The 27,621-nt window shown below is 40.7% G+C and overlaps 1 protein-coding gene across 7 annotated transcripts in view; it reads right to left on the reverse strand.

The window, feature by feature from the left end:
- LOC145412628 (sphingomyelin phosphodiesterase-like) overlaps positions 1 to 27,621 on the reverse strand; it is a 275,380-nt gene that overhangs the window by 174,701 nt on the left and 73,058 nt on the right. For all 7 annotated transcript variants that reach the window (XM_080282551.1, XM_080282549.1, XM_080282546.1 and 4 more), the window contains 3 exons: positions 18,824 to 18,977; positions 15,638 to 15,834; positions 15,150 to 15,283 (listed from right to left, as the gene is read on the reverse strand). In XM_080282551.1, the coding sequence (XP_080138677.1) occupies positions 15,150 to 15,283; positions 15,638 to 15,834; positions 18,824 to 18,977 (485 nt within the window). The remainder of the gene's footprint in view (positions 1 to 15,149; positions 15,284 to 15,637; positions 15,835 to 18,823; positions 18,978 to 27,621) is intronic.

The raw sequence follows: 27,621 nt of genomic DNA on the forward strand, positions 1-27,621 counted from the left end.
CTGCTATCATCACTCCTCCTCCAGCTGTTTCTTTTCTACCTCTTCTCCACAGTTTGGGATTTCCCATCTCCCATTTGTATTTCAGTATTCTCTCTAAGCTTGGCCTCTACATGGCACATAATGCCTGGCTCATTTACCGTCAAGATATCATCCATTAGCCTTGTAGATCAGACCATCTGTGTTAGCGTACAAAACTTTCAATATTTTTGCACTGATTTTTATGTCCTTCTCTCTCCCTCTCTCCTTCAGTTCATATCTTTCTATCTATTGCCAGATGCCTTAATCCTGTAAGGATGGCTAAAAATAAATCGTCTCCATGTCACCCTGTCCCCTGCCATTTCACTGTCCTGCTCCTAGCTCAAACCACCCTCTCTCATATACCTCTCCACTCCATCCCTCTGCCTCTTCCTTGGCCTCCCCCTCCCTCTCCCCCCCTCCACCTCACTCACATACACTCTCCTCATCAGTTTCTTGCTCTCAGTCCTTTCCACATGGCCAAATCATCTCAATGCGTTTTCCATAATGCTTCCTATAACATCCACATCCACACCACAATGCTCCTTCACTTCCGCATTTGTCAGTTTGTCTCTCTGTGGCTACATGCTCCTCTCAAATAACTCATTTCCACTGCTCTCACTCTTGACTTGTGTCTCTCCAACAAGGTCCAAGCTTCACTTCCATATGTTACAGCTGGTATCACAAAACTGTCATGCAGTAACTTTTTCAATTCCATCCTCACTTCCCTGCTTCTTATCACTGCTTTTAAAAAATCAGCAAGCTTTCTTCCTTGTTGTACCCTTTCAAGCACTTCATCCTTTAAAATTCCATTATAACTCATCACACTACCCAAGTACTTAAATGCACTCACATTTTCCATTTCCTTCTCATTCAGCATCACTGTACAGTACATTGACTGCCTTCATCTCTCTCGAAGACCATAACTTTACTCTTCCCTACATTTACCTTTAGATTCCATTTCTTACACACTCTCACAAACTTATTCACCAAGCCTTGCAGCTCCCCTTCGTCATCACTTAACAACATAGTATCATCTGTAAACAACAGTACAGGGAGTTTCCACACACTGCTCTCTCTCATTAAGGCAGTTCCAACATTCACTTCCCTACCTTGTATCTTTTTTATAACCCCATCCAAATACAGACTGAACAACTATGGAGACATGACACATACCTGTTTCAACCCAACTTTCAAAAAGAAAAATTTACTCAGTTCACTGTACACACACACTGCAGCCTTAGCACCATCATACATACTCTTCACGGAATTCAACAACTTCCCCTTTACTCAAAATATTCTTAATACTTTCCAAAATCCTTGTCTATAAACCTTGTCATATACTTTCTCCAAATACATGAAGGCTGCATACAACTTCTTTCCTTTCTCTGGAAACTTTTCCACTAAAGACCGAAGAATAAGTATCTGATCTACACAACCTCTTCCTTCCTACAACCTCCCTGTTCTTTTCCAACTAATTCCTCTGTTATTTCCCTAACTCTGTCAATAAGTATCCTATTACATACTTTTCCCGTTACACTAAGACGACAAATGCCCCTATGATTACCACACATTTCTTTTTCCCATTTTCCTTTGAACAAGGGAATAATTATACCTGACTTCCAATCTTCTGGAACTTTACCTTCCTCCCAGGCCTATCTGCAAATCTTCCACATCCATTCTACTACTATCTCTCCCCCATGCTTCAACGTTTCTCCAAACACTTCATCAATTCCTGGGGCTTTCCCAATATTAACTTTCTTCATTGCTTCCACAACTTCCATCCTACTTATTTCTTCCTCTCTTCTCACATCCCTCCTCCTCCCAGCTCATTCCCCAGCCACTTATACTCGCGTTACCGTACTCTCAAGCTCTCATTTCATTTTCTTTCATTTTTGAAGGACCCAACATGCTTCCATGTGTTGGCCTTGGTCACCTCATGGCGACTCTCCATGCTGCTCGATCTATGGCAGCCTCCCTGTTTAGTCCCTTAACCCTTAGGTCACAATGACTTCATCCCACATCTTTTTCAGTCTACCCCTCCCAACTCTACCCCCAATATTAACGCTTCTCACATTCTGCACCCAATTATCATCCCCCATCCTCTCCACATGCCCAAACCACCTCAATCTACCTCTCCTCATCACAACACCAATACACTTCAGTCCCATCCTACCTCTCAACTCTACCATCGTAAACCCAGCTCCCCCAGGCCTTGCATGCAGGGATGCACTGCACATCCACCTAATCACTGTCATTTCTGTACGTTTCAGCCTTCGAACATGCACTTTCTTTACTGCCCAGGTCTCACTACCATGCAGTATTACACTCTTAACACATGCTGCATACAAAGACCCCTTAGCATGTGAGGAAAGCCCTCTCAATGTCAGGAGAAGCAACAGCTCCCTGAAGTTCTCTATGTTCAACAATTCCTGAAAAACTGTTCTCTCCTTCTGCTCTCTTTATCTCCCTTCTCCATTAGTAATCTACCATTTTTATCTTTCACCCCCTGACTAACTTCCTTAACCCGCCGCATCCCGTTGACGTACATATACGTCCGAACGTTTTGTCACTGTGAGTCCCGTTGACATATATAAACGCGCCGTAATTGCAAGGTCTGTCACTTCCACATTTTTCAAATTTTCCGTGTGACTTTTGGTACGTATACACGGGACATCTTCCTCCACAAAATGCCAGGCAGGGGCAATGCCTTACCCTGCATGACCTTCCCTCCCCCCCGCATGCCATTGTCTCGGCAATCCACCTGTTACCAGTGACCTGGCCAGTAAAGACATGTTGTGCCACGGTATGAAATTGAAGGCCAGAGTGACTCCCCAATCGATGACAATGTGGAGGACAAAGTTTACATAGCATTAGAGGATGAAACAGTCAGAAATGATCATCAGGCAATGTCGCCAAAAAAGGTCAGGTATGTAGTAGTAGTAGTAGTTGTTCCCTAGGCAGTTTGGCCGAACAGCCTCGAGTCCCTCAGGGAGGCCATGGCCGAGACCAGGCTTTCCCACAGAGCTTTTCAAAGAGTGTATGTTGTGTTGCTGGCGTAGGTGATTGTGTGTAATGCTGTCTTCCATAATGTGCTTAATAGTATGGGGTGCTGTGTTGCATCCTGGACAGGCATCAGCGACAGAGTCATCAAGCCTCTTTTGGTAGCTTAAGAGGGCTGGATGGTGCCCACATCTCAGCCTGGCCAGGTGAACCCTGTCCTCACGAGGGAGATAGGATTCAGAAGGGTGGATGTCAGGAGGCCGTGCATGCAGCTTTATACTGTCTTTAAGTGACTGAATGGAGCGGCGAGTGATCTGAGTGTGGATAAGCTTCTGGAAGCTGGTCTCAGGTAGGAGAGGGGGAGAGATGACAGTATTTGTGTATGGTATCATATGCTGGGTGTTGTTTTGATATTCCTTGGTGTTGGTGGATGTGCTGCCATGTAATATAGTGGATGTTGCAGGTTTGTGGAGGCTGCAGCAAGAAACTGAGTGCCTCTCATGTCTAGGTGATCCTTGACTTTGAGGATTCTGGTTTCTTGATATAGATGGTCTGTAGGTGTAGTAGCTGTGCAGCCTATGACTATTTTAGGGCCTTGTTCTGTATGGTCTGTAGAGTGTTGTAGTGTGTTTTCGTGAGGTTAGGAGCCCAGGCAGGGCTTGCATAATTCATCACTGAATGAATGTATTGTTTGTATACTGTGGTGGCGGTTTCTTTGTTGTGTCTGCATGTTGTATGGGCAAGTGACCTCAAGGCATTGAGTCTTGGTGTTATTTTATTTTTAATGTTTGTGATGTGTTGTTTAAATGACACTGATGTATTGTACGTTACACCAAGGATTGTTGTGTGTGTGTGTGTGTGTGTGTGTGTGTGTGTGTGTGTGTGTGTGTGTGTGTGTGTGTGTGTGTGTGTGTGTGTGTGTGTGTGTTCTTACCCAATTGTTATTACCCAATTGTATCTTTACAGGAATGAGTCAAGCTCGTACTGTCCCGTGTCTTAAACCATATTTATCATACATATCCTTAAATTTGTGAATTGTCTTGGCACACACTATTTCACTCGGTAGTGCATTCCATTGATCAATTGCTCTGTTTGGGAAACTGAATTTCCTTACGTCTTTATCACCTCTCTTCTTATGCAATTTTTTGCAGTGTCCTCTTGCTGATGCTTCTCCATATGTTAAGTAATCATTTATGTTTATTTTCTCCTTTCCTGATATGCATTTATATAGCATTATCATGTCACCTCTTTTCCTTCTCTCCTGTAGTGTTGGTAGATTCAGTTTATTTAGTCTTTCTTCGTAGCTTAGGTCCCTTAAGCTTGGTATCCATCTTGTAGCGGCCCTTTGAACTTTTTCAATCTTGTCTATGTGCTTTTTGAGATGAGGACTCCAGACTACTGATGCATATTCCAGGGTTGGTCTAATGAATGATGTTATTATTCTTCTTAGCATGTCTTCATTTATGTATGTGAATGCTATTCTCATATTTGCAAGCAGTGTATACATGTTCCGTACCTTCTCGCTGATGTGGTCAGCCGGAGATAGTCTGTTATTGATAATCACACCTAGGTCTTTCTCTCTTTCTGATGTGTATAGGGTTTTATTTCCTAACTTATAATCCCAATCAGGTCTTTTTCCACTTTTACCAAACTTGATTACATAACACTTGTCCACATTGAATTCCATTTGCCATGTACTACTCCATTCATGAAGTTTATTTAATTCTTCTTGTAGCTCTTTACAAGAGTCTGTGTTAGTCATTCTCCTTTGTATTTTTGCATCATCTGCAAACATATTCAGAGAGCTCTCATTTCCAGTGTTACTGTTTATATCATTTATATACACTAAAAACATGATTGGTGCCAGCACTGAACCCTGTGGTACTCCACTAGTCACTTCTTTCCATGATGAGTAGTTTCCTCTTAGTACTGTCCTCATTTCTCTTTTTATGAGAAAGTCTTGCATCCAACAAAACACTTTGCCTTGAATTCCTCCTTGATGGTACAGTTTCCATAAAAGTCTTTGGTGTGGTACTGTGTCAAAAGCTTTCTTGAAATCTAAATAGATACTGTCCACCCATCCTTCCCTTTCCTGTATTGTGTTTGTTACTCTGTCATAGTAGCTCAACAGATTAGTAACACATGATTTTCCTTTTCTGAAACCAAACTGTCTTTCTGTTATCATACTGTGTTCTTCTAGATGATTTACCCAAGCTTTTCTTATAAGTTTTTCTAACACCTTGCTTACAACACTGGTCAGTGATACTGGTCGGTAGTTGAGTGGATTTTGTCTATTTCCTTTTTTGAATAAGGGGACAATATTTGCTTTTTTCCAAATATCAGGTAGTTTTACCTTGACTCAAGGATTTCTTGAAAATTAAAAATAATGGTTTACATAACTCCTTTGCACATTCTCGTAATACCCAACATGAAATTTCATCAGGACCACTTGCTTTTCCTCTGTCTAATCTACTTAACTCCTCCTGTATTACTTTTTCTGTTATTTGTATATCTGGTAGAATGTGTGGACATGCGTGTTCCACATAGTCCCTCTCAAAATTTTTTTCTTCTGTAAAAACTATTTGGAAATCCTTATTTAGTGCTTCACAAATATCTTTCTCTTGTGTATAAGTGATTCCCTCGTCCGTAATGGATTGTATTATATCTTTTACTTTAGTTTTGCTTCTGATATAGCTGTAAAACAGCTTTGGTTGATCACTACTTTTATTTATTATATCCTCCTCAAACTGTTTTTGGGCTTCCCTCCTTATTCTTGTATAGTCATTTCTTGCCTGTTTGTAATTATTATACGCCCTTTCACTATTATGTCTTCTGTATCTATTCCACAACAAATCTCTTCTCTCTTTTGATTTTTTACATTCTGTGTTGAACCATTTCTGTATTTTCTTATCTGCTTCTTTGTGCTGTGGGATGTACTTCTGGACTCCTATTTCATAAAATTCAAAAAAAATTTTATATACAGCATTTAAATCTTGTCCTCTAAGCTCATTTTCCCAATCAACTTCTAAGAAATACTTCTTTAGGTCTTGATAATTTCCCTTTTTATAGTTTAGGCTCTTTTTGTAATTGCTGTTTACTATGTCATATGCTATCCTGAAGTTATAATTTAGTACTGCATGATCGCTTTTGCCGAGTGGAGGGTGATATATTAAACTGTCAATATCATTTTCTTGCCTTGTAAATATTAGATCTAGCACTGAAGGTACATCAAGTCCTCTTTTTCTGGTGGTTTCCCTCACATGTTGCGTTAAGAAAAACTCTTGTACGAGATCCAGGAGCTTTTGGTCCCAACAGCTTTCCTGGCTATTTATATCTAGAGTATTCCAATTTATATTTGTATTGAAGTCCCCAGTTAGTATAATTCTTTCTGATTTCTCTTCCATTTTACGTAGCAATGATCTTACACTCTGAATTGTACTCTCTGCCAGGTCCTCATATTCGTCTCTTTCCCATGTGTTTGATCTGGGTGGCATGTACAAATTGGCTACAATTACTTTACCTTCAGATGTGTCGATCTCTACTGCAGTCAGTTCTACTTGTGATGGTATATCTAGTTTTATTTCCTTGACTTTTAGATTTTTCTTAGTTAATATTATAATTCCTCCTCCTTTTTTTAAATATCTGTCTCTTCTCCATATATTGTATTCCTCTAAGTTTAGTATGTCATTTGATATCCTTGGTATTAATTTTGTTTCAGTTAGGCATATTATTTGTGGTTCATTTTCTCTGACATAATTATTCATCTCTAGTAATTTAGATACCATTCCATCCACATTTGAATACATCAACTTTATCATCTTGTTTATATACTTGTCATGACATGGTTTTACTACCTTCCTACTTTTTCTTCCATCCTGTTTGTGTACCACTTTCGTACCTGCAATCCTATTACTTTGTAAAAAAAATTTCTTCTTCTCCTCTTCTGATCTTCCCTCATTTTTTGTTTTTGCTTCCTCCCTTTTCTCTTTCAGTAATTCCAGCTCCTCTTGTGTTAGGCATCTTTTTATCCATACATTTTTGAACTCCTCTTTTTCCTTAAGATTCTTTGCATTTTTTAGTATCTCTTCCAGTGTTTACACTCTGGAAAGTCACCTTTAGAGGTCTTGTCTTGCTTTTCTCGTATTTCCCTAACCTTTTGTGTTCCTCTATGTCTTTACTACAGATTTCCTCTGATACTTCTTTCAGTAAGCTCATTACATTTGCCACCTCCTTTTTGTCTCTAGTGATCTTGTTTTTAACTTCTTCCTCTTCTTTACCAGTGATTACTATTGATTTGTTTATCTCTAGTGAATCTCTGACTAACTTTGGATTGTTTTGGATTATTCTTTTCACCTCCTTTTTAATGCTTTTTTCCTCCACCCTTGTTTCTAAGTCTTTCTTTACTTTCACCATTTCAGCATACGTGGTTTCTACATCATTTTTGTAGCTTTGCACAGCTTCATTCACTTGTGTTATCTTCTCCTCAATATCACTGCTCTGGTCAATAAGACTGCTAACTTGCCTAATTGTCTCTGTGTCATTTTTAAACTCTTCCATAACACTCTCGTGATTGACTACTGTACTTGCCATTTCACTCATTTTCTTCCTAAGTGTACTCAATTCCACTGTTAGTTCACTGATGGTTGTGTCTTTCTTATTGGCCTCCCTTCCTAGTTTTTCTATTTCTTCCTTTTGCAGGTGCATCTGGTTCTTTATTTCATCAATTTCATTTTTGAAAGCCATTTCTAGTTTGTTTACAAGTTAAACCAGTCTATTGTGGGTCTCTACTTCAACCAATTCTTGGTAGAAATCATCATTTTGCTTTTTACCTTTATCTCTTTTCTTTTCCAAATTTGTTTTACTGAAGTATGTATCCATTTTGCAATACTTTAAGTGAAAAGCATGTACTTACAATCTCCGTGTTGTTGTAGTCTAAACAAACCTCAGCGATGACTCAGCGTATTCTTTCGTCTTGGTTCTATTTCCTGTTTTTACAAGTCTTGTTTAAACTTATTATTTTTTTCCTTTTAATAATGAACAATCATTTAGTCTAACCTGGTACTGAGCTTGACTCATACAAAGATACTATTTAGGTAATGCCACTGGCCGTGATGATTTGGTACGGAGGGCCGGTGTCACACGTCCGCCTAGTGTGTGTGTGTGTGTGTGTGTGTGTGGTAGGGGAGTGTTGTTTATGGTGAGGTGTGGGATGTGACTGTGTTCTGCTGTCCAGTTTGTGAGAAGGGTCACTGTAGATTTGGCTGGGGCTATTTTGAGCCTGTTTGTGGTGAACCATTCATGTACTGTGTTGAGGTAAGGTTGGATGATGCGTGAAGCTGTGTTTGCGTTTTGGTGCGTACATGTAAGTGTTATATCATCAGCATAGGAAGCTATGCGTATCTGTGGTGTGTGGGGTGTGGGTATGTCATGCATGTATAGGTCAAAGAGTGTAGGGGACAAAACAGATCCTTGGGGGACACCATTTGTGAAGTTTCTGATGTTGAAAGACTGACTGGCAAATGTTATGTGTGCACATCTGCCTGCTAAGTAGTCTGCCAGCTATCTTCTTGTGTTATTGTGCATGTTTGTGGTGAATATTTTGTTTGTGAGGTTGTGGCGGGGGATGGCATCAAAAGCTCTGCTGATGTCTAGTGTGATTAGGAGTGTTCCGTGTGGTGGCCTAGCTGAATTCATGCCATCGAAAACTCTGTGTAAGGTCTGTAAGAAGGATGTTTGTGGGTGGAGTGGCCTAAAGCCATGTTGTGACTGGGCTAGGGGAATGTAAGGTGTGACTAATTGTAGTACCAGTCGTTCAGTGACTTCAGAAGGGGTGCAGAGGAGTGTGATGGGACGGTGTGAGGAGGGTAATGTGGGGTCTTTGTTGGGTTTAGGGATAGTGATGATAATGTCATGCTTCCAGATGTTGGGTATTATGTTGTGTGAGTAGCTGTAGTTTGATATGTTGGTGAGTGCTTGTATGCCTTGTGGTCCAAGGTGTTTAAGGTGAATGTTGCTTATGTTGTCTGGTCCACAGACAGATGAGTGCTTAAGGTTGTTAATGATGTGCTTCGTCTGGTTGTAAGTGAATGGTGCGTAGTCTGGGTCTTTAGGGAACTGTCTCTTATGTCGGATGATACGTCGGTCTTCGGGATGGGGGTTTAGATGGCGGACTTGTGAAAATTGATTAATGAGAGTGTTTCCAGTTTAGTGTTTACTGTTCTGATATTTTATTATTTATTTGAGCGTTGAGTTCTCGTATTTGTTGTACGGTGTTTTGTGTATGGGGTGTTGAGGAGTGTCGCAGTGTGTCCCGTTGTCTAATGAGGCCTTGAATTTCTGGTGTGAGGTTGGGGTTGTGTCTCTTTCTGTTGCCTCTATGGTCAGGTATGTTGTGTTTGGTGAGTGGAACAATGTTTATTTTGCCTATATTACTGTGTGAAAACCAATATACTCTTGTACTACATATAAATTCGTACCAAATAAACAAATAAATACCGTTTATGAGTGGTGTAGAATAGTTACCCTCCCACAGAACTAATTTTCTTTGGAGCCAGCCTGATAGAAAACCCAGTAAGGTAAGGGGTACTGCTACCTGTATTCAGTATTTTAAACCTCAGGTGAGTGATTTCTCTAAGAATTTTCAATGTTTCTCACCAAAAGCGGAGGTTTGAGCCAAAAAAATTTTTTTCCAAAATTGGTCGGGATTGGAAGTCAGTGGTGGAAAATCAGTCTGGATGGGGTGGGTTAACACCCTGTCTAACTCTCATGCTTCCACAACTTCTATCCTATTGATTTCTTCCTCTCTTCTCACATCCCTCCTTCTCCCAGCCATTCCCCAGCCACTGATACTCGCATTTCTTTCATTCTCTATGTTCAAAAGCTTCTTAGAGTGTTCTCTCCATCTGCTCACCTTTTCTTTCTTCTCCACTAATAATCTACTATTTTCATTTTTCACTCCCTGACTAACTTCTTGACACCCTGTCTAACTCTCTTTACATTCCCTCCACTTTACACTCAAATTCCTTCCAAATTCCGCATCTGCTCTCTTCTTACGCTCTCATACTAATCTTTTCACTTCTCTCTTCCTCTCTACATACTCGTATAACTCTCTTTTCTGTCTCTTAACTTCCTCCACACTCCTGTTTCTCATCCACTCACTATATGCTTTCTTATTTTGTGCCACAGTCTGTCTCACCTCCTCATTCCACCATGCTGTTCCTTGCACCCCCTTTCATCTTCGCTTCACCCCACAAACCACCTCACATGCTGCACAGATTTCTTCTGTGAATATCTTGCAAACACCTTCCATTTCCACCATCTGCTCCAAATCATATTTACCCAATCTCTCCTCCACTTCTCTCTTATATTCAGCCCTTTTTCCATCCTCTTATAACTTTTCCACCCTCCTTGTAAGAACTACTTCCTCCTGTCCTTCCCTTCTTTCATTTCTCCACTTCATTTCAACCTCAACTTTCACCACCACTAAGTGGTGGTCAGAGAGTCCACTCCCCCAACCTCTATAAGCTCTTGCATCCATTACACACTTTCACATCCTTTCATCCATACATACATGATCAATCATTGCTTTCTGTTCATTCAGTTCATGACCTACCCCTCTCATCACTTGCCACGTATACCTGTGGATCATTTTGTGCCTGAAGAGGGTATTGGCTATCACCAACCCCCTCCCAGCACAAACATCCACTAGAGCACTGCCATTCTCATCTACTTCTGCAGGCACACCCCACTCACCAAGTACTCCATCCACCTTCACATTCCCTACTTTTCTGTTCATATCTCCAATCAAAAACGCTCTCTCGTTCCTTTCAAACTTTTCCATGCAAGCTTACACATTTGTCTAGAACCCTTCCTTCATTCTGCTTGCACAATCCTGCATTGGCCCATACACACACACAATTGCCCACATTTGTAGTCCAACTTCCAATCTTACCCACATAATTCTTGAGCCAACTGATCCATACTCACTTATATTCTTCTTCCACCTCTTGCACACAACAATACACACTCATTCTTTCGCCCTCTCATTCTCACCCACTCCTGTGGATATACCTCATCCATATTCCCATTCCCTCACACTCTCACCTCTCCATTTTGTTTTAGTTAATCCACATACATCCACTTTTGCACTCTCAAACACCTGGACAATCTCTCTCTCTTTCACCTCATCATTTGCACCCCTTCCACGTCACAATCCATACCAGGTCCTTTGTTTGGTCCTTAGTCGTCACCTGTTGGTCAGGCCTGGTCCGAGGCTTCTTGTTTGTATTTTTAGTTAGCTGTTTTGCGGGGAGGGGCACTAATCCTCTGCCAACCCATTTGTCATGTAGGGAACCACGTACCACTTCCTCAATTTCTTATCATTAACTCTCCAGTACAACTCTGTGTTCTCTTCCTTCGTTCTCTGGTCGTTTTTTCTTTAGCTTCCTAAACAAGTTCCTTTATTTTGGCTCTCTCTTCCTCATTTGGATCTCTGGTTATCCAGATATTTTTGAATCCCTCCTTATCTGTTAAATTCCAAGTCTTGTTGATTATTTCATTTGCCATGACCTGAGATGGGTGTGTGTGTGTGTGTGTGTGTGTGTGTGTGTGTGTGTGAGACTAGCAATTTCATACCAGTATGCCACAGCTCCTTCATGGAAGACTGCTGTCTGGGTATTTGTGTCGAACTTCATTCTAACCACAGTGATATAATATCATGGCCTAAATATTTTGTACGTTTTAGTTCAAGCATTTTACCATTTAAGACTGTCAATAAAATGTGTGATACGTCCGTATCTCTGAAAAATAATCATCATTACAGCGTTAATTCACATCTACAATGATAAAGAAATAAGTGCAAGAGTTCAGGGTCATTAGGTAAAACATTCATATATTTTTCATTGTTACTCTGCCGATTCCCATACGATTCTGATTATCGGATAATTTTTCCCTTCCGATACCAATACTGACATTAATCAGCTTATGCTTGTCAATTTACAGCACTGGCACAAAGTCCTACTTCGTCAGTCAGGTATCGGGCAGTGTCTGTGCACTTCCCATCACTGTTTGTTTTGCCAGTACATATGTGGTTACTGTTGTAGCAAGAGGCACAGTATGCGATTGTGTTTTTCATTATTTTGACCCCCAGCATGTCTCAAAAATGGAAGACTAGCAGCACTGGTGAAAGCAGCAACAAAAAACAACATACTGTAACGATGGAAACAAAAGTGGACATCATCAAGAGAGTGGAGAGAGGAGAAAAAATGATGTGATGTGGAACTTGTGTCTAGTTTGACAGACTTACCTATAATCTGACTTACTTAGACCTGCAGGAACCAATTAATTATGTACGTTGAGGAGTACTTGTATAAAAGGACTGAGTGAATTACAGATACCAGCTATGTGAATTTTGTGTGCCATTCCCTTTATGACAAAGGCTGGCTTGGATGATGTGGAAAACGACAGATTCTAGGATGACTTTGGGATATGAAGGGGCACATGGGAGATGCGCATATGTTACAAGAAATGAGGAAGGCAAAAGGATACTCAAGTTTGGGATGGCAATGAACATGACTGTGTGCAGGATGCATTTTTGGAAAAGAGAGAGTAGATTGATTACATATGAGTCTGGGGGAAACAGTGGGTTGGTGAGAGATGTTAAAGTTATATGGAGTGAAGAATGTGTTCAGCAACACAAATTATTGATACCAGTATGTGACATGGTGCTTAATGAGCGGGTGATGAAGAAGAAGACCTATGCACCTACAAAGAAAATATGGAAGCTGAAAAAACAAGCAGTAAGGGATTGCTTCTACTGCAAGATTAGTAGAGTGGTGGCTGAACAGGGAGTTGTTGGCACAGGTGTTAATGAACAGAACAGAGCTCTCAAGAACAATCCCCTGAGAGTTACTGGTTCAGTGTGTGGATTGACAAGCATCCCCCCCCCCCCTTCCAACATAAAGTAACTTGGTGGTGGGATAAGCATGTAGAAGCTGCAGCTAAGGAGAAATGATAGCTTTCCTGGGAATGGAAAAGGAATGGTAACAAAAAAGGAACACCTGGCTGCCAAGCATAGGGCTAGAAGAGAGATATACAAGGCAAAATCTAACTCTCAGAGACTTTAACTTAATAATTTAAATAGTGTTGAATGGAAGAATATGACATTTAAGATGGCAAATTAGATAAAGAGGGAAAACAGGGATATCACAGGTGAGCAATATGTGATGAATGATGAAGGGAAGGTAGTAGTGAACAATGAGGATATTAGAGATGCCTGGAATGAGTATTATAACTGGTTGCTGAATGAGGAGTTTGGCAGGAAAAAGGAAGGTTAGGAGTCAGCAGATCCACTGTTTGGCCTTTGATCGATGCTGCTACTGTGAGCAGGGCAACGGGCAGGATGCGGGTGGGTAAGGCTGCAGGTGTGTCTGGGTTGACTACTGAAATGCTGAAGGACTCAAGAGACATAAGTTTACGTTCAATTACTATTTTGATAAATATGGTTATACTGTATATGAGTGTGTTGTCCCAGATGATTGGCTGAAGAGTGTGTCTGTAAATGTGTACAAGGGGAAGGGTAATGCCCTGGAAAGAGGAAATAACAGAAGCATAAAACTTGTGGACCAATAATGATGGTAATGGAGAGGGCCTTAGAAGGTATGGTTAAGGAAAAAGTGAATATCGATGAGATGCAGTTTGGGTTTATGTAGGTAAAGGGACCAGTGATGCCATAATCACTGTCTGACAGCTTCAGGAAAAAATATAAAGGAAAGAAATGGGAGCAGTGCTTTGTTTTTGTTGATTTAGAGAAGGCCTTTGCCAGAGTTCCTACGGAGGTGATGAAGTAGGCAATAAGAAAGCTTGGGATCAAGAAGTGGTTGGATAAGGTGCATACAGCTATATATGTGGGGGTGCTCACATCAGGGTGAAAGTCAATGGAAATGTAAATGATTTTTCTGTGAATGTTGGCACGCATCAGGGGACAGCCTTGAACCCCTTATAGTTTGTCATGGTGTTTGATGCACTTTCATATGACTTCAGAAATGGACTCCCATGGGAGATGTTTGTTGATGACTTGATGTTGGCTGCAGTGAATGAAAGGGAGGCAGTGGACAGATTTTGGAGGTGGAGAAATAGAATGGAGCACAGAGGTTTGAGTGTAAATGAGGATAAAACAAAAGTAATGATATCTAGGACTGGCGGCGGTACTGTCAAAGCAGAGAAGGAGTGACCATGTGCAGTTTGCCACAAGGGTGTGGGAATTAACTCCAGCTTGTGCGGCATTTGTGAAAAGTGGGTGCATATAAGATGTAGTGGTATTTGAGGAAGACTGCGAGATACTGCTAACTCCTTGTGTGTGGTGTGTCGAGGAGAGCATGCAGAGATTGTCAGACATAACAGGACTGATCTTGCCGGTGAGTCTCTTGAGTGTGTGGAAGAGTTCTGTTATTTGGGAGACATGCTATATGCTGGAGGTGGAGCTGCAGCTAGTTCTGCAGCTAGGGTATGGAGTGATTGGAGAAGTTCAAGGAGCTGTTGCCTCTCCTGCTATGGGATCTTTGTATGCAGCATGTTAGGAGTGTAATGTTGTATAGTTGTGTGAGCCGAGCAGTAAAGGAAGAGGATATTCTTAGGTTTAAACATACAAAAATGACAATGATTAGATGGATGAGTAATATGTCCTTGAATGCGAGGCCTGGGGAGCTAGGTTTATAACTGAGGAGGGAAAGGAAAGATGGAACTGGAGTGTACCAGTGCTGTGATGAGGAGTGGTAGATTGAGGTGGTTTGGGCACATGAAGAGGATGGAGGATGGCACCTGCATGTGGAAAATGAGAATTGTGAACATCAGGGGTAGGGTTGCAAGGGACAGACTGAAAAAGACTTGAGATGTGTGACCTCTGGGATAAGGGACTGAACAGGGAGGCTGCCAGAGATCGATCAGCACAGACAGCCACCAATAGGTGACCAAGGCCGATGCATGCAAGCATGTTGGAGCCTTTATAAATGAAAAAGAAATGCCATCTGGCAGCAGCAACAGCATCATCATAAACTGTCACACAGATTAAGAGATTAATAATGTCACCATAGAAAATATTAGAGGTTCAAAATACACTAGTTAACATAACTTACAGCCATGAGATGGATGATGCCAAAACAGACTCGTGGTGTCTCAATCCTGAAGGAAAGACACAATTTGGAGGCAGCACGGATGATGTCATCACGAGTCTTCCCATGCTCCACGTAATGTTGCAGCAATCCCACACCTGAATACAAATACAACCAAACCCATCCATGCATAAATACACACACACATAAACATGGATTTAGAGAGGAACAGAAAGGAAAAGCATTCTCTTTCCACTCAAAGTGACAGGTACTGGGTTATAATAATCAACATGTATTCCTGCACTGAATGAAATTACAATGCTCCAAATCTCCCTAAAAAACTTAATGAATATATACTTGCACCTTGCTTTCATGCCTAGGATAAAAAATGTACATGGGAGGAAGATGGGAAGTGACAGAAAGTGGAGAATATTAAGCTGACCAAAATTGGTATTAAAAAAAAAAAAAAAAAAAAAGCACTGCATAATGATGTCACCTGTTAAGACACTCACCAGCTTTGCATGCATTGCAAGACATGGAAGACATAATAGATGTTTCAATTTCTTTCACCACTTGCTCAAAATTCAACATTTTGCCAATGTTGGTGAGGAATGTGGGCAATCGTGCCTCACCCAAAAGCCGGCCCTCGCGCTTGCTAATCCGCTCAAGTTCTTCATCAATTTCAATCCTTAGTGCTGTATAGTTCAACCTGTAAGACACAGCCAGAAAGGCAGGCAAAAGGTCACTTTTAATGTCAAAGAATGCAATAAATTTGAATCACACAATGAGTTTCAAGAAGGTATTAGTATCAAATCTCACGCAAACACTACAGAGTAATAGGCAGATGAGGAGTCCATACATGGTGGTACTGTGCACCCTGAGTGGGGCTCTACAGTATCCACCCACAAACCTAACCTCCTCATGATTCAATGCACTTCACTGTGGGAAGGACACCAGTCTGAACATAATGATGTGTTGTCTATCACATGGGGCATTGGATCCCTACATGGTGTCTGTACTTTACTGTACAGTAACTGTATTGTCTATCTATCTATCTCTATCTACAGCCAGACACCATAATCCTGTAAGGGGTGGCCATTTGCCTTTGAGTTAGTTGATTTACAGAGAGGGGCACTGACCCTCCATCAAACCCACTTGTTGACACGTAGGGAGCACACATGAGTTAGTTACAATGTTACAAACCAGCAGCATTGTAAATGGTTTCCTGGCTCACAGGACACCATTTGGCTTGTCATTCAATGTAATGCCACCTGAAAAGGAAAGAAGTGCAATAAAAATTGACAGGAAAGATGGGAAAAATAGGAAGAGAGGAAGAAGGACAAAGGAAATGAATGATAAAGGCGAAGGAAGAAGTAGGAAGCACTACAACAAGTGAGTGGATGATGGTTGCTGCTACCGACCACTTGTACTGTGTACAGTATTAATCAAAATCTCTATACAAGTAAATCATTCTTTTTACTAACAAAAGAAACTAGTTTACCCATTCACATATGTGAGGTGAAAATTGCTTTTGCTTATCAGCTGTTAAGGGGGTTGAGCCCACCACCGGCTGCCTAGCATAGCTGATCAATTAACATGCATAAACACACAATGCACACTGGAGTGCCTATGTGTGTGTGTGTGTGTGTGTGTGTGTGTGTGTGTGTGTATTTACCTATTTGTATTTACCTATTTGTAGTATACAGGAATTGAGCAATGCTCGTGTTGTCCTGTCTCCATATCCACATTTATCAAGTCTACCTTTACACACATGAATGTTTTTCTCATGCACCACCTCTTTGTCTAAGTCATTTCAAATATTTAAGAATATACCTAATTGTGATATACACGGAATGTACTATGCTCGTGGGTTTCCGTCGCTGTTTCTCAATAAGTCGAATTTAACTTTAAACTCGTTTAAGTTTTTAGACTGGACGATCTCTTTGTCCAGGCTATTCCTTAAGTCTATACTTCTGTAAGGAAAGCTATATTTCTTGATATCCTTCAAGCAGCTTGACTTTTTCAATTTCATTCCATGTCCTCTTGTTGCTCTCTTATCCCATACAAACAGATCTTCTTTGTCAATTTTATCTACTCCCACCATGGTCCTGAACACCGCAATCATGTCTCCCCTCTTTTCTCCTTTCCTCTAACGAAGGCAAATCCAGTTTTTCCAGCCTCTCTCTGTATGACAGGTCTGTCAGACTGGGGACCATCTTGGTTGCTGTTCTTTGTATTCTCTCAATCTTGTTTATATCTTTCTTTTTGTGTGGGGACCACACTACCGCTGCATATTCTAACCTGGGGCGGATCATGGCCACTATCAATTTTTTCATCATTTCCTCATCCATATAATGAAATGCTACTCTTATGTTAGTCAAGAGCTTATAAGTCTCTCCAACTATCTTGTTAATGTGCTTTTCTGGTGACAAACTATCTTGGACCAGCACTCCCAAATCTTTCTCTTCTCTCCTTTTTGTGATTAATTCATTACCCAAAAAATAATTCAGTGATGGTCTCCTGGTACTTTTACCCATTTCCAATATTTTACATTTCTTTACATTAAATTTCATTTCCCACGTCCGGCTCCAATTGTGTATCCTATCCAAATCCTCCTGCAGTATTTTACAATCCTCCTCAACCTCTATCTTCCTCAAGATCTTTACATCATCAGCAAACAGACTCGCATAACTGTTCACTCCATCTACCATATCATTTACGTAAATCAGGAACATTACTGGCGCCAACACTGAGCCTTGAGGGACTCCACTTGTTACTTCCCTCCATCCAGACATCTTTTCCTTTATTACTGTCCTCATTTGTCTGTCTCTCAAAAAGTCTCTCATCCATTCCAGAAGTTTCCCCTTTAGTCCTCCTATATATTCTAGTTTCCACATTAGTCTCTTATGAGGTACCTTGTCAAAGGCCTTCTCTAAGTACACACAATCCACCCAACCATCTCTCTCCTGTACCACATCAATCGCTCTTGAGTAAAAGCTCAACAAGTTTGAAACACATGACCTTCCACTTCTGAATCCAAACTGACATTCAGCCAAAATATTCATCTCTTCCAGATATTTTATCCATCTGTCTTTCAGGATTCTCTCACACAATTTTGCGACCATGCTGGTTAGAGACACTGGTCTATAATTCAGGGGTTCTTCCCTGTTTCCTCCTTTGTAAATTGGTACCACATTTGCCCTCTTCCATTCTTTTGGCACTTTCCCCTCTTCCAGTGAGCATACAATTAAGCTGTGAATTTTATCCGCCAGTTGTTCTCTGCATTCCTTCAGTACCCAATTAGAAATTCCATCAGGTCCTGGGGCTTTCCTTACATCTTGAGTTTCCAGTAATTTATACACTTCCTGTGTGTGTGTGTGTGTGTGTGTGTGTGTGTGTGTGTGAATTAAGGCCAAAATGACTGTTACTGCTGCTGTTTCTCACGTGTATTTTTTCAAAGGTACAAGGTTGAATTAATACTATGTTTGAAATAATTCTACCTTTGTAGACTAAATACATGGATGACAACACAACAATGATGGGTCACACAAGTCTACATACAAAGGAAAACAAGTGGTGGAAAATCATCGAATTGGTGAAACTGTCATAACTGAGGGAAGGGTAATACTGATGATACTATTGAAAGTATGCCTGTACAACCCAGAACAGGTTACTGGACAGCTGGAAAACTTCCTTACCTTGAAGGATCAAACTTCTCCACACGCTCCTTCTCCTCTTGTGTGGTGGGAACAGGGAAGAAAAGGTCAGATGGGTGAATATCCACAGTGTTGGGATGAAGCTCAAACTCTCTCTCTCCATCATCTTGCCTTGCCTGGCTCCCCAGTGGACTACCTGAGTATAGAAGTATAGTTGCAGGTCACTTATCAATAAAGAACTTTTACCACGACCTTCCAAATTTTTACTGAACACTAGCTAAACTAACCTTCTGCATTTAAAAGCCTTATTCTGACTCATACAATGATGCAAGGAATAATTTGGTAAACTAATGCGTATAATAATAGTGAGTATGCATTACAAAATAATAACTGTTACCTAATACTTTAACAATAACTGAGTAGATTATACTGCAATTATATAGTATAAATATACAGTAATTACATGATATATGATAAGGCTCATAATCTCTGATGTTCTGTTACCTCATGAGAATCTATTAGCAGTGTAACCAGGTAAAAGTTCTCCAGTTTAGTTAGTAGGCAAGGGCATCCAACATCCACTCAATATAGTGTTAAAGACACTGAGTGGTTAGCAAAATGGTTTCCTGGGTATCAAGAAACTTTTCATAATATTTTGAGTGGTAAACCAGAGAACCAAAATCCCTACAGTGGGTTCGTATCAGCAAGGACATAAGCCATAGTAGGCAAGGGCATCCAACATCCACTCAATATAGTGTTAAAGACACTGAGTGGTTAGCAAAATGGTTTCCTGGGTATCAAGAAACTTTTCATAATATTTTGAGTGGTAAACCAGAGAACCAAAATCCCTACAGTGGGTTCGTATCAGCAAGGACATAAGCCATAAAAACTATCTCAGCAACCTAACAGTAGACAGACTGAGGTGGGACCTGTGGTGTACCTTACCAAACCACTCTCCAGCTAGACCAAGGCTGGAGTCTTGCTTGCATCAGAAGGTAATGGGTACTGAACTTACCCAAGCTGTTGATTTCACCTGATAGTGAGAGTCCCTAACCTGGCACCAGCACCCCACGAGGCTGCCTATCAACAGGTAGTAAATACTGGAGCAACCTGTGACTTGGCCCACTTAGGTGGGTGTCCCTGTGGCTGCTCTGATGAAGTGCACTGGGGCCACTGACACATGCATTACGGAGTTGGACAGACATGGGATGAGAGCAAGTATCCAGGCATGTGCTGTGTGTGTGGGGGGGTGGGGAGGACATTTTTCCTGATTGTAGTATACAAGATTTGAGCTATGCTAGTGTTGTCATGTTTCTTTACCTATAAGTGCACTTCGCGCAGTGGCACTATCGTAACCAATAAGGTCCTGCTTAAGTGACGTATTTGCTGCTGTTATAATGCTCAAATTGGGAAAAATTGTAAGATATCATCTCAGCACTTTTGCGGCACCTTGGTTTGGGTTACCTATCCTAGAAGGGTAGCCAAGTCGTACCCCACCTGCTCGTGGTGACCTCACAGACACCCTGTTTTTTAATTTCCGTTCTTTGTGTTTTTTCATTCCCCCCTCCCCTAAATTGGGGTGACGCATACAAGGGTGGCACTACCTGGGTTTATCCTGGGTAGTATTGTATATACTTTTTGCTGTAGTTGTTTTTTTTTTTTGTTTTTTTTTTTTTTTTGCCAACCATGATCAAACAATAGCACTGCCCTTGCTGCAGTAGGTCTTTAGCAAAAAGTGCACAAGCACTGAAGTGCCCCTACCGCAGTGAACGGGTTCATTTAGCATGTGAAAACATGGATGCTAATGATTATCCATTTATGAAGAAGTGCAACCAGCTGGGTTTTCGCTGGCTGTGTAACCAATGTGTTGCACCAGCGGATGAGGTCTTGGCTGGTGAAGGAAGTAGAGTCACTAGGAAGAGTTAGAAAATGGAGTTATTGGGCCGATCTTACAGGCTATTAAAGATGTTCCAAACAGACTGGAGGCACTAAAGACCAAGGTCTCATCACCCATGGCTGTCACCCAAGACCAGGCCAAGTCATTTGGTGATGCTGTTCACGGGTCTCTTGTGGAGAGAGGGAAGGATCTGCCTTGGGGGCGTGGTTGGGATCAGTGTTCATGGCCAGAAAAAAGCCATTCGTAGTCAACAAGTGCTGATCGTAAAACCAAAGAGCGGTGCTGACACTCTGACAAGTCATGTGGGATCTGAAGACTTCAGAGGTGTACTTAACTCAGTACCAGTTGATAGCTGCCTTAAGACCAAGGCTGGTGAGCCAGTAATGAAGTTTCCGTCAGCCGAGGCCAAAGGTGAGCCAAAGAAAATGCTGCCAAAAATGACCGTAACAGGTCTTTCCTCCACCTTGGGTGACTCTGACATCATCCCAAACATTCTGAGAAAAAACATTAAAATTACGATGCTTGTTGATTGAGGTTGTACCCTCAGCCTTTTCTTCACAAGAACATGGAATGACACTAAACCCACTGTCTTGAAGATGTCACCAGAGGAGAGATCCTCCATTGCAGAACAGGGCAACTACAGTCTATCCTCCTCTAACATGGATTTCCCTAACACAAAATGGTCTAACACAGTACAATTTTCTAGAAGCAATATCGCTTCTAACACGGCCATTGATGAAGCTAACAGTTTTTTTAAGCAAGCGGGCAGTGATGAGATGAATCATAGGAGCACTGCCTTGCCAACGGGCGTCATCCACCTCCCAGCCAATCACGCTTCAGCTGCTGAACTCCAGGAAGAGGATATCCAATGCCAGCAGGAAGAAGAAGCCATGGATAACATAGATAATGATGTGAGAAGTGTTAAAAAAGCTACTGACTTCGAAGGATTTTAACCAGTGTCCTCCTCTCTGGCATAGTGTGTCTCCTCTTATCCTCCCATAAGGTAAATAAAATATGGCTTTTAACTCTAATAATACTCTTTTATAATTTTTCAAACCATATTAATGCTTTCTAGGTGGTTAAAACTGGGGGGTATAAAAAAAAATTTGCACCACTGTGGAAAAAGTGGCCTTTGGGCAGGGGTGCAAATGGAAATAGGGGGTTTCAAGAGTCCCTGTAACAGGAAATATCTCTAACACAGTAGGATTGCAGAAGCAACTGACTGCGTTAGACGAGGACAGACTGCATATCTATGTGGATCTTACAAGATGCCGTGCTTTCAACAGGTTCTGGTTTATACAGTACCATCGCTGTTACGGTTTTTGTCATACATCTGAGAGGTGTTCTAGAAAAAATGATGAACCTACATGTGTTTTTTGTGCTAGAGCCCATTGATCTAAGGATTGTAGTAACAGAAATTCTCCCAAATACATCAACTGTTCTTCCTTAAGACATCATGAAGCTAATTCTAATTCAGCTGGCTGCCCATTTTGCATCAAGTAGAGGCTGTCCAATTATGATTTCTCATAAGAATAGATTGATTGAAAACACCAATCCTGACCATTCAAAAAACACACTATGTCCCTCTTGAACCAGTTAAGGATGGGTCTTTTAAACATTTGTTCCATCCATAATAAGATAGACTATATCAATGAAACTCTTTTCAGCATGAGCTTGACATTTTGTGCATGACAGAAACCTGGTTGTATGAGTCAGATATTAATATTATTTGTACTGCTTTGCCTAAAACACATTCTATTATAAGTATTCCCAGGCCTGCTGCTGACTATCTGGGAGAAGGCATAGTACTCATCTACTCAGAAGCTCTTGCAAATGTTTCTCTCACAGACTCAAACCTGACCCCATCTTCATTTGAATTTATGGAAGTACAGTAATTCCTCCAAGATCTGACGTAACAGAGCCAAAGGTGTGTCCAGGACTAACTTTGAAAGCCACTTAAATAACTCCCTACCAGACATGCACAGCACCTATCTAAGACCCTATGCACACAAATAAGGGACAGAAACCATAAATTAAATGAAAAGGAACCAGAGAATGAGAAATTAGAAATATGGAAAATATTTATTAGTGTACAGGGTACTTAAGACACAGCCGTGACTGTCGTGAATATTAAGCAGCCTCCTCTATGGCTCTGACAGTGGTAGAGGTGCACTTGAAGCAGGTACAATATTCCAGTGTTGCACTGCACTTAATCCTTTGTACTGTGAATTATAACTGTTTAACACTGCACATTCAGTTCTTACTTGCGCCACGCCAGTTGCAACACATCAGTGTTGCACACTGCACTTAATCCTTTGCACTCTGAATTCTAATTTCTTAACATTGCACAACACTGTGTGGCAAGGTATTGAAGTTTATTCATTGTCCACCACAAAAGCAAACACGTGGGCAGCCATGGCGATGAGCCTCCAGTCATGACAGTAGGTAGGCAGGAACTGGGGAGGATGCAGGGGCGCTCTAGTGGATGTCGGTGGACCTACGCGCCAAAACACAGCTGTTCGTCACTGCGCAGCAAATTTCGAGTAGGGACAAACATATATTGGCAATTTTTTTGCATTTGGATGTTTTTGGCCCAAAATATCCAGGAGTTTGGCATCCAGGTCTTAACCCCTCCCATCTGGGTGGCATGTATATATGACAACCTGGGGACATCCAGGTGGCATGTATACATGGTCTAGTGTTTTGTACTATTATTGTTACTGTATTAATATTATGATTATTGCATATTATAATAGTATATTATACTATAATTATATACTGTATTACAGGTTTAGCTGAGAAATTATGATTTATATAATGGTGATTTTTAAGAAAAACACCTGCTGGTGGTCTGGGTGGTGAAAACAACCCCTGGATGTGAAGGGTTAATAAACTTCCAGCAAAATACCATTAGAATTACAATTGTCTATAGACCAGGTCATCTGGGTAAAGATCGAGGTTTTATGGAGGAGTTTGGGCAGTTTCTTGAAGGGTTTTCTCTTAAATCTGGAGGACTTCTTGTTTGCAGTGATTTCAATTATTGTGTTGACAGTCTGGAGTCAAAGCTGCTTTCTTCAGAATTCCTTGAGCTGATCACCCAGAATAAATTTTTCAATCATGTGAGTGACCCAACTCATGTCTCGGAACATGTCCTTGACCTGATCTTGTAACCTGTTGGCTGCAGGCGCTTCTCTGATGTGGAGGTTGGCTCTGATGTGGAGGTTGACTCATGCTCTGATCACTCTTAGTTTTGATATTCTGAAATCCCCTTCCTATAATGAGGTCGTCAAGTTCAGAAATTACAGGGATGTTGACTGCCATTTGATGTGTCTTGAAATTGATCAGCATTTAAAATACAATGGTTCTTCAAATCTTTCTTCTAATAGATTGGTTGATATAACAATGAGCTTAGGTCAATTTTTGATCATTATGCTCCAGAGGTGGTAAAAACAATCACTGTACATGATAATTCTCCGTGGTATGGTCCATCCATTAATTCTTTGCATAGACAACATAGAAAGGCAGAACGTGAGTGGTCCTTGTAGTGGACTGAATTAACTCATCTGCATTATGTTTTTGCGAGAAGAGCAGTTGTTCACACTGTAAGAGTCCAAATGGCTAGGTATTATCAAAATAAAGTTGATTCATGTCGTGGTGGAAAAAAAAAAAAAAAAAAAAAAAAAAAAAATGTCAGCAGTTGTGAACAATTTGGTTGGTTGGAGGAATGTAACTGTTAAACTAACTTCTTTATCTGATACCCAATTGGCTTCTGACTTTGCTTCATTTTTTGCAACAATCTTGCATAAGAAATGATTTAGACAACAGTTCTTCTAATGAAGTGTACTCAGTTAACTTCGAATTACAGTGCACTGGGGGTCATTTACTTTCAACATTTCACCCACTGGATGTAAACAAAGTCAAATTTAACATCAGAGAGCTTAACAAAACATTTTGTCCACTCAATCCGTGTAACATGTCACAACTGCCTGATGTGTATGAGCACGTTGCAGAATTTATCTCCAACAAAATAAATAGATGCTTCTTAGAAAATAATTTTGTGCAGTCTGAGAAACATGCCTTGCTTAGGCCCTTAATCAAGAAACCTGGTCTTGAGGTTGAGAGCATGACAAATTATCACCCTGTCTCTAACCTGTCTTTCTTATCCAAAATTACTGAGTGCGCCATACTTGATCAACTCTTACCACTAATGAAACACAGTAGCGTTGTTCCTGTTGTTCAATCAGCATACAGAAAATACCATTCAGCTGACACTGCATTAACAAGAATTCATAGTGACTTGGTGGCAAACACCTGCAGTGGGATGTCCTCTCTCCTAGTTCTGTTGGATCTGTCTGCTGCTTTTGATACAGTAGATTACAAACTATTATTGGATGATCTGTATTTTTATAGCATTCGTGATAGTGCTCTTTTGCTCCTTAAGTCGTACCTGTCAGACAGATCTCAGAGAGTGGTTGTTGATGATGCTAGCTCTGATTCTGCACCCCTTCTGTCTGAAGTCCCTCAAGGATCAGTTTTGGGCCCACTTCTACTTACTGTCTACATGAGTAGTTTATCGTCTTTACTCGTTGCTCACGATGTGTCCTATCATTTTTATGCTGACCACACCCAGCTCTATGTTAAGATGTCAGACATTAATGATACCAAGACTAAGCTTGAATCTCTGCTGTCTGATATTAAGATTTGGATGGCTAAGAGGAAACTTAAGCTAAATGATGGTAAAACTGGGATCATCATCAGAGGAAGTAGAAGGGGTGATGACACTGATAATGCCCTGGCTTTGAACACTGGTGTGTCACAGCTCTAGTCAGTCAGTTCTGTTCGAAATCTGGGTGTTTATTTTAATTCAATGTTAAATTACAAAGAACATATCAATCAAGTTGTCAGAGTGTGTAACTTGCCAATTAGAAATCTGTACTCTATGAGAAAATTCCTGAACTGATGTTGCCTCGTAACATCAGTCCACGCAGTGGTCTTGTCTCGTGTCGATTAATGTAATTCACTGTGAACTGGTGTTCCACATAATAAACTAACAAAAGTTTAGTCTGTGTTGAACAGGGGAGCACAGGTTATCTTTGGTCTTCTCCCCGAGAACCTCGACTACCCCGTTCCTAACTGAGTTGCATTGGTTACCAGTAAAGGCTAGAACTGAATTTAAACTGTGTCTTATTACATTAAAGGTTCTTAAGTTTGGTGAACAGAAATATCTTGCAGAATTGTTAAAACTCCCATCAGCATGCCCATTTTCTTCAGAATTCTTTGAGTTGATCACCCAGAATAATTTTTTTCAATCATGTGAGTGATCCTACTCATGTCTTGGGACATGTCCTTGACTTGATCTTGTCCCCTGTTGGTTGCAGGTGCCTATTGGATGTGGAGGTTGACTCAGTTGACCCCCTCATCTCTGATCATGCTCTGCTCACTTTCATGTTTGACATCCTAAAATCCCCTTCCTATAAAATGGTCAGCAGGTTCAGAAATTACAGGAATGCTGACCGCCAATGGATGTGTCTTGAAATTGATCAGTGTTTAAATTGCACTGATTCATCAAATCTTTCTTCTGATGATTTGGTTGATTTATATAACAATGAGCTTGGGTCAACTTCTGATCATTATTGTCCAGAGGTGGTAAAAACAATCACTGTACGTGATAATTCTCCGTGGTATGGTCCATCCATTAATTCTTTGCGTAGACAACGTAGAAAGGCAGAACGTGAGTGGCACTTGAAATGGAGTGAATTAACTCGTTTGCATTATGTTTTTGTGAGAAGAGCAGTTGTTCACACTGTAAGAGCACAAATGGCTAGGCATTATCAAAATAAAGTTGATTCATGTGGTGGTGGAGAAAAAAAAAAAAAAAAAAATCTGCAGTTGTGAACAATTTGTTTGGTCAGAGCAATGTAACTGTTAAACCAACTTCTTTATCTGATGCCCAATTGGCTTCTGATTTTGCTTCGTTTTTTACAACTAAAATATCATGCATAAGAAATGATTTTGACAACAGTTCTTCTAGTGAAGTGTACTCAGTTGACTTCCAACCACGGTGCACAGGGGGTCATTTCCTTGCAACATTTCATCCACTGGATGTAAATAAAATCAAATGTTACATCAGAGAGCTTAACATTTTGCCCACTAGATCCGTGTAACTTGTCACAACTGCCTGATGTGTACAAGCACACAGCAGAATTTATCTCCAACAAAATAAATAGATGCTTCTTAGAAAATAATTTTGTGCAGTCTGAGAAACATGCCTTGCTTAGGCCCCTAATCAAGAAACCTGGCCTTCATGTCAAGAGCATGACAAATTATTGCCCTGTCTCTAACCTGTCTTTCTTATCCAAGATTAATGAGTGCGCCATACTTGATCAACTCTTACCACTAATGGAACACAGTAGAGTTGTTCCTGTTGTTCAATCAGCATACAGAAAATACTATTCAACTGAAACTGCACCAACAAGGATTCACAGTGACTTGGTGGCAAACACCTGCAGTGGGATGTCCTCTCTCCTAGTTCTGATGGATCTGGCTACAGCTTTTGATACAGTAGATTACAAACTATTATTGGATGATCTGTATTTTTATGGCATTTGTGATAGTCTCTTTTGCTTCTTAAGTCGTACCTGTCAGACAGATCTCAGAGAGTGGTTGTTGATGATGCTAGCTCTGATTCTGCACCCCTTCTGTCTGAAGTCCCTCAAGGATCAGTTTTGAGTCCACTTCTATCGACTATCTACACAAGTGGTTTATCATCTTTACTCGATGCTCAAGACGTGTCCTATCATTTTTATGCTGACCACACCCAGCTCTACGTTACAATGTCAGATACCAATGATACCAAGACTAAGCTTGAATCTCTATTGTCTGATATTTAAGATTTGGATGGCTAAGAGAAAACTTAAGCTGAATGATGGTAAAACTGAGATCA

The sequence above is a fragment of the Coenobita brevimanus genome, chromosome 93 (assembly GCF_032717465.1).
Source record: "Coenobita brevimanus isolate Jiangsu-jjx chromosome 93, ASM3271746v2, whole genome shotgun sequence".
Taxonomy (NCBI): domain Eukaryota; kingdom Metazoa; phylum Arthropoda; class Malacostraca; order Decapoda; family Coenobitidae; genus Coenobita; species Coenobita brevimanus.